Raw genomic sequence first — 8,242 nt, 5'->3', positions numbered from 1 at the left:
TAATAAACTGGTTTTGGACCAGAAGAAGTGTGCTATTTCCCAGACCAGTAGAAATAGCACACGTCCACTGGTCCAAAACCAGTTTATTAATTGCTTGGACTAGTTTTTTAATTCAAGAAGTGGGGGGCTACTGGTCCTCAGGACCAGTTTATTAATTGCAAATCTATAGGAGAACAAAGGCTGGGACCAGTCCGGAGACCAGTTAATTATTTCGGCGACTAGGGGGGTCACTAGTCCCAAGGACTAGTTTAAAAATATCCTCATTTCCCAGACTGTCTGTGGGAATGGAATTTGGAAAAAGGGCCAGAAATAAGAAAATTTTCTTATAGGACATGTGTCCACTGTCCAGTGATCCCCTGTTTGACTATTGACTGGAAAATTTATAGGACATTGTCCACTGGAGTGTTCAAAAATAGTACCTATCTTCATAGTCAAGCTATCAAAACTTAGGAAAAATTTATTGGTCAAACAGTCCTTAGTTTTTAACAAAATTATGGGAAATTTTAAAATTTTATTGGAAAATGTCCAGTGCTTATTTCCGGCCCTGTTTGGAAAAGGGAAAACGACTAGCAGACGACTTTTATATTAAAATTGTAGGTTAGGCCTTTGGGTTGGTTAACATTTAGTTTACTTACGTTATCGGCCCCCCGAAAGGAGAAATATGTCTTGAGCTCTTAACGAAAAAGAAAAGATAAGGTTTGTTTTAAGACGATATGGGATTTGAAGAACAAGATATCAACGCTCCATCAGCCACTCAAAATAATTCGTCACCAATTCCAATGGGTATTGCCTTCACAGAAATTCCCATCACTGAGAAAAAGGTGCCCAAAAGAATCCTTCACTTCAGTGATGGGGTTCTTGAAGAGTACAGCACTGACGATGAAGATGAGCATGATGATGACGCAACTAAAACTACCACAGTAGCCGATCCAGTAAGTCAATAATTAGCCAATTAAACATTGCCTTTTCATAAATTAAAATCATCATCAGCTTATTTCTGGCCCCTTATTTATTTAAACCTTAATTCTTGATTATTTTAACTATAATTTAAACTCATATTTATTTACTTTCAACAGAAAACAATGACATGGGCACCTTATTTATGGTACCTTGCACTTACTCTTGGCAGCAAAACACTTGCAGGTAAAATGATTTTGGATGTTTAATGATCATTTTGAAGACTAGTTTATTAATTCATTGGACCACTTTTTTTAAATTAAAAACCAGTTTATTAATTAATTGGACAGCTTTTTTAAATTCAAAACCAGTTTATTAATTAATTTGACCACTTTTTTTGATTAAAGCTAGTTTATTAATTCATTGGACCACTTTTTGAATAGAAAAGGGTGTTTTTTAATTCATTGGACCACTTTCAATTAAAAACTAGCTTCATTGGACCACTTTTTGAATAGAAAAGCCAGTTTATTAATTCATTGGACCACGTTTTTAAATTCAAAACCAGTTTATTAATTAATTGGACAGCTTTTTTTTAATCAAAAACTAGTTTAACAATTCATTGGACCACTTTTTTTAAATTAAGAACAAGTTAATTAATTCATTGGACCACTTTTTTAAATTCAAAACCAGTTTATTAATTTGACCAGTTTTTTAATAGAAAAGTGAGTTTTTTAATTCATTGGACCACTTTCAATTAAAAACTAGCTTCATTGGACCACTTTTTGAATAGAAAAGCCAGTTTATTAATTCATTGGACCACTTTCAATTAAAAACTAGCTTCATTGGACCACTTTTTGAATAGAAAAGCCAGTTTATCAATTCATTGGACCACTTTCAATTAAAAACTAGCTTCATTGGACCACTTTTTGAATAGAAAAGCCAGTTTATTAATTCATTGGACCACTTTTTTAAATTAAAAATCAGTTTATTAATTCATTGGACTTCTTTTTTAAATTTAAACTCTGAGCCTCACTGGTCCCAATGATTACTTTAAAATTAAATAAAAATGGTTAGGGGAACTTGTCCTTGGGACCAGGTGTTACCCCTAATGCTCAAAATAATAAACTGGTCCCTGGACTTACCCCCCCCCTTCCCTCCCTTCCCTTAGATTTCCTTTAGAATTGGAATTAATGAACTGGTCCCGCGGCCAAGTAACCCCCCCCCCCCACTTCTTTAATTTAAACTGGTCCTTGGATTTCTCCCCCCCTAGTTTTATTTCAAAATATCAGTTAATATACTGGTACCAAGGACCAGTAACCCCCACTTCATGAATTTAAAAACTGGTCCAACCATGTAGTTATAAACTGGTCCTTGGACTTAATTGTGCCCCTTAGGTTTCTCATAGAATTGCACTTAATAAACTGGTCCCTGAACTTCCCCTCCCTTAAATTTCCTTTAGAACTGCAATTAATAAGCTAACCCCCACTTCTTGAATTTAAAACTGGTCCAACCACTCAGTAATAAACTGGTCCCTGAACTTCCCCCTCCCTTAAATTTCCTTTAGAACTGCAATTAATAAGCTAACCCCCACTTCTTGAATTTAAAACTGGTCCAACCATTCAGTAATAAACTGGTCCCTGAACTTCCCCCTCCCTTAAATTTCCTTTAGAACTGCAATTAATAAGCTGGTCCCTCGGACAAGTAACCCCCACTTCTTGAATTTATAACTGGTCCAACCATTCAGTAATAAAGTGGTCCTTGGACTTGTCCCCCCTTAGTTATCTATTTATTGTTTTTATTTTGATAGTTTGCGACTATCTTGGTGAGAACCTCGCACACTTCTTTGGAATCACAACACCCAAATATCAATATGAAATTGACGAGTATCAGCGAATGCTTCAAGAAGTAAGAAATTCTCCTTGAGTGCTTTCATTATTACAGTTAAAAATATCAGGGTTCGAATTTAAAAAAAAACCAGAAAAAAAAACTATAAAAAACAGAAAAAAACTCTAAAACCCAGAAAAAATTCTATAAAACCCTGAAAAAAACCCCAATAAACCCAGAAAAAACCCCATGAAACGCAGAAGAAAAACCCAATAGAACCCAGAGAAGAACTCAGAAAAAACCAATAAAACCGAGAAAAAAACCAATAAAACCCAGAATAAACCCCCAATAAAACCCAGAATAAACCCCCAATAAAACCCAGAATAAACCCCCAATAAAACCCAGAATAAACCCCCAATAAAACCCAGAATAAACCCCCAATAAAACCCAGAATAAACCCCAAATAAAACCCAGAATAAACCCCCAATAAAACCCAGAATAAACCCCCAATAAAACCCAGAATAAACCCCCAATAAAACCCAGAATAAACCCCCAATAAAACCCAGAATAAACCCCCAATGAAACCCAGAATAAACCCCCAATAGTATCCAGAGAAAAACCCAGAATAAACCACCAATAGTACCCAGAGGAAAACCCAAAAAAAACTATAAAACCCAGATAAAAATTCTATAAAACCCAGAAAAAAACCCAATAAAACTCAGAAAAAAAACCCAATAAAACCTAACTCAGAGTAAAACCCAATAAAACCCAGAAGAAAAGCAATAAAACCCAGAAAAAACTATAAAACCCAGAAGAAAAAAAAACAATAAAACCCAGAGAAAAAACCCCAATAAAACCAAACCCAGAATAAAACCCAGAAAAAACCAATAGAACCCAGAAAAAACTATAAAACCCAGAAAAAACCAATAAAACCCAGAAAAAACTATAAAACCTAGAAGAAAAAACAATAAAACCCAGAATAAACCCCCAATAAAACCCAGAATAAACCCCCAATAAAACCCAGAATAAACCCCAAATAAAACCCAGAATAAACCCCCAATAAAACCCAGAATAAACCCCCAATAAAACCCAGAATAAACCCCCAATAAAACCCAGAATAAACCCCCAATAAAACCCAGAATAAACCCCCAATGAAACCCAGAATAAACCCCCAATAGTATCCAGAGAAAAACCCAGAATAAACCACCAATAGTACCCAGAGGAAAACCCAAAAAAAACTATAAAACCCAGATAAAAATTCTATAAAACCCAGAAAAAAACCCAATAAAACTCAGAAAAAAAACCCAATAAAACCTAACTCAGAGTAAAACCCAATAAAACCCAGAAGAAAAGCAATAAAACCCAGAAAAAACTATAAAACCCAGAAGAAAAAAAAACAATAAAACCCAGAGAAAAAACCCCAATAAAACCAAACCCAGAATAAAACCCAGAAAAAACCAATAGAACCCAGAAAAAACTATAAAACCCAGAAAAAACCAATAAAACCCAGAAAAAACTATAAAACCTAGAAGAAAAAACAATAAAACCCAGAATAAACCCCCAATAAAACCCAGAAAAAACTCCTATAAAACCCAGGAAAAAACCCAATAAAACCCTTTTTTTTTTAACCCTGACTTCATTATCCCTTTAATAACTCCTTTATCATCAATTGTAAATAGGAGGAAGAAGAGAGAGAAAAAGCGGAACAAGAAATAAAATCTGGTTGGGTAACGACCCCTTTGCCCCGGAAGGATTACGACTCTGAAGTTTCTTCTTGTCAAACGACCGTTGAAAGTCTGGATAGGATAGAAGTGGAGCCATCATCTTTGAGCTTGAATTTAAGCCCCGCCCCTTCAGTATCATTCCCCAACTTGTCAAATTCCGCAAAGGATTCCAAGGAATGGGAGAGGTTTTAAAATTAAGCGGTCATTTTATGTTAAAAATAAAATCCACCTTATTTCCCTATCGCTGGAAGTTAGGCTTATCTCGGGATTCACGTAGGGGACAGTCTTGGAAATGGCACAGGTCAAAATGTAGTTCAATTAATTTCTTGGACCAGTTTTTGAATTGACAAAGTTTGGATTATTGGTCATTGGACCAGATTTTAAGTTGGCAAAGTTGGGATTATTGGTCATTGGACTAGATTTTAAGTTGGGATTATTGGTCATTGGACCAGATTTTAAGTTGGGATTATTGGTCATTGGACCAGATTTTAAGTTGGCAAAGTTGGGATTATTGGTCATTGGACCAGATTTTAAGTTGGCAAAGTTGGGATTACTGGTCCTTAGACCAGTTTCTAAATTCGTTAAATTTTTATTACTGTCATTGGACCAGTTTCTAAGAGCGCAAAGTTTTCATTACTGGTCCTTGGACCAGCTTCTAAGCTCAAAATGTTTGGATTACTTTTCCTTGGCTTCTAAGTTAAAAGTTTGGATTATTGATACTTGGACCAGTTTCTAAGTGTGAAAAGTTTCGATTACTGGTCCAAGGACCAGTTTCTAAGTGTGCAAAGTTTCGATTATTGATTATTAGACCAGTTTCTAAGTGTGCAAAGTTTCGATTATTGATTATTAGACCAGTTTCTAAGTGTGCAAAGTTTCGATTATTGATTATTAGACCAGTTTCTAAATTCGTTAAATTTTGATTACTGTCCTTGGACCAGTTTCTAAATTCGCAAAGTTTTCATTACTGTTCCTTGGACCAGCTTCTAAGCCCAAAATGTTTGGATTACTGTTCCTTGGACCAGCTTCTAAGCCCAAAATGTTTGGATTACTGTTCCTTGGCTTCTAAGTTAAGAGTTTGGATTATTGATACTTGGACCAGTTTCTAAGTGTGAAAAGTTTCGATTACTGGTCCAAGGACCAGTTTCTAAGTGTGGACAGTTTCGATTACTGGTCCAAGGACCAGTTTCTAAATGTGCAAAGTTTCGATTACTGGCCCAAATACCAGTTTCTAAGTGTGCAAAGTTTTGATTAATGGTTATTGGACCAGTTTCTAAGTGTGCAAAGTTTGGATTACTGGTCCTTGGACCAGCTTCTAAGTTCACAGAAACTCGTCTGTCGTCTGCTACAGTACATATTTTACACCTTTGTAGCAGTCGACAGACGAATTTCTTCTCTCCACAAATTCTGAGGTAAGCCTAACTTTCCGCGATAGGGAATAAAGTGGAGTTAAATTATATTTAAATTTAAACGAGTTCGATGTAGCTAAGCCTTTGTAATTAATTATGCAAATATGTTCAATAAAGTTTCGCAAAAATCATTTTTAATTACATCTTAAATTCAATCTAACTTATTCCAGCATTGGAAATAAGGCGGTGGCACAGGGCAAATGACCAGTTTAAAAATTGCATAGATAGTAACTAAAATATTTTAAGTATCCACTTCTTTAGTTTAGCAGACGACGTCCCCTACTGGTCAATGGTCATGGACCAGTTTATTTATTCCAGGCCAGGGGGCCACTAGCCTTATGTAAAGTTTAAAATAAATCCTTATTTCCCACCCTGCGCCATAGTTGTGCGCGAGATCGAGTGGGCTATGACTTGTCCCAAGGATCAGTTGAAATAAGCATGAACCACTACCTCCTATATAAGAATCAAGGCCCGAGTATGCTCCCTCGTCAGATGGGGATTTGATCTTGTATATAATTGTGCGGTTTCCCCGTGAGGTGGAGTTCGTTTCAGGATTTCTTATTTCAAATCACGCCCGTTCGCATTAGCAAAATGACTTTGACTATTTGGCCAACATTGGTTAATTAGAACTATTTTATGTTTAATATTAATACCAGTTTCATACTTTTAATTTATAATTATAGGCAAGCTTAAAAAACAGGTGTTATTAAAGTTGAAAAATAGTTTTATTAAAACTCAGTGCATCAGTTTTAATTTTAAACTTTTAATAAAAGCAATATAATTCAAAATTTATATTATTTCTGCCTTAACGCATAATTCACAAATGTGACGAACAAAAAGGTCTCGAGCAGTCCCTGACATCTCTATGGTCAAAGTCTGGAAACGAGCGCCGCGCTGCGTCTAAATCCCGCGAATTAAAATGCCGCATTTCAAAGATAAAAAAATTCCCATACTCGGGCCTTGATTCTTATATAGGAGGTAGTGCATGAACCTTCTATCTAGAAGGAGTCAAAGGACCAGAAACTGGGAGGGTTTTTTTTTTCGGCTTACAACGTCTGTGCGCAGTTGCCCGCTAATTTCGGCGGGTACACACCTAACATAAACAAACGTGACGGTTTTGGGAAGGGTATAAAATGTTTGTTTTTACATTTTAATTTCCTAGAATCACTTTCACAATTGCCAAACGCGCAAGTCTTTATTTTTTCTATTTTTAATTACTTTATTAAATAAATAGATGGAAAAAAATTAACATTAATCCCAAGGCTTAGCGAAATGAGACCAAGCGGCCATTTTACTTGTTTACATTTTACCGTCTTTTTCCAAGACAGGCTGGGAAATAAGGATATTTTTTAAACTAGTCCTTTGGACCAGTGACCCCCTAGTGTCTGAAATCATTTACTGGTCTCCGGACTGGTCCCAGCCTTTGCTCTCCAAAAGATTTGCAATTAATAAACTGGTCCCGAGGACCAGTAACCCCCACTTCTTGAATTAAAAAACTAGTCCAAGCAATTAATAAACTGGTTTTGGACCAGAGGAAGTGTGCTATTTCCCAGCCTGTTCCAAGACCTTGTCGAATGTCGTCTGCTAGCTTCGTTTTTTCTTTATTATTTTGGGACACTTTAGCAAGAAAACTTTAGCATGGGATCCGCCATGATTCTGGTCCATTATATAGAAGGTTCATGAAATAAGATGGTAAGCCGGTCCCTCGACAAATATCCAGTTTAAAAATTAATTGCTTGGGGTCTACTTGCCCTGTGACCACTTAATTAGCAATCAAAAGCGTTGCAAGTATTCACCATTAACAGTGACCAATGTCCAGGTTTTTTATTAAAAATGCTTTGGTTCTACCGGCCATATGACCAGTTACAAAAAAATCCTTATTTCTTAGCCTGATTCCCTCAAATTTTGGTCAAAACGATGCGTCGTTTGCTTTACTCTAAGTCGAAACCAAAAAATCTAAAATGTGCCATAATTTTTTTAATAACTAATGGGGTTACTGGACGTTTTGACCAATAAATTTTTCAAATTTTTGGTAGCTTGACTATGAAGATGCGACACTATTGGTGCACACTTCAGTGGGCATTGTCCTATAAATTTTCCAGTCAAAGGGGGGATCACTGGACACATGTCCTATAAGACATTTTTCCTATTTCCAGCCCTGGGTCGCTGGCCTAATGTAAAGTTTTAAAAAATTGTTATTTCATACCCCATATACTTCTGTGAAGCAGATGACGCATCATCTAGACCTGGATCAGGCTAGGAAATAAGACAGGTTTACAGGTAAAAAACCAGTTTATTAATAGCTTGGACCACTTTTTTTATTCAAAACGTTAGGGTCACTGGTCCCAATGACTAGTTTATTAATTGCAAATCTATAGGAGAACAAGGGTG

General features: G+C 36.0%; 1 protein-coding gene across 1 annotated transcript; it reads left to right on the top strand.

Annotated features, from left to right (window-relative positions):
• The first annotated feature begins 584 nt into the window (after positions 1 to 584).
• Positions 585 to 5,989, top strand: LOC149594198 (uncharacterized). Its single transcript, XM_089861325.1, has 4 exons — positions 585 to 932; positions 1,077 to 1,143; positions 2,705 to 2,802; positions 4,401 to 5,989. The coding sequence occupies exons 1-4, from the start codon at positions 714 to 716 to the stop codon at positions 4,635 to 4,637; spliced, it is 621 nt and encodes a 206-aa protein (XP_089717451.1). The 5' UTR covers positions 585 to 713; the 3' UTR covers positions 4,638 to 5,989.
• The last annotated feature ends 2,253 nt before the right edge of the window (positions 5,990 to 8,242 follow it).

Source organism: Phalangium opilio, unplaced genomic scaffold (genome assembly GCF_054372755.1).
Source record: "Phalangium opilio isolate 3A_F unplaced genomic scaffold, DU_Popi_V2 ptg000390l_1, whole genome shotgun sequence".
NCBI classification, from domain to species: domain Eukaryota; kingdom Metazoa; phylum Arthropoda; class Arachnida; order Opiliones; family Phalangiidae; genus Phalangium; species Phalangium opilio.
This window is presented reverse-complemented; position numbering and strand designations above follow the sequence as displayed.

Coding starts and splice junctions, on each gene's coding strand:
- LOC149594198 (XM_089861325.1), top strand. CDS start 714: ATGGGATTTGAAGAACAAGATATCAACGCTCCATCAGCCACTCAAAAT. Junction 1,144..2,704: donor TGGCAGCAAAACACTTGCAG/GTAAAATGATTT, acceptor TTATTTTGATAG/TTTGCGACTATCTTGGTGAG. Junction 2,803..4,400: donor ATCAGCGAATGCTTCAAGAA/GTAAGAAATTCT, acceptor AATTGTAAATAG/GAGGAAGAAGAGAGAGAAAA.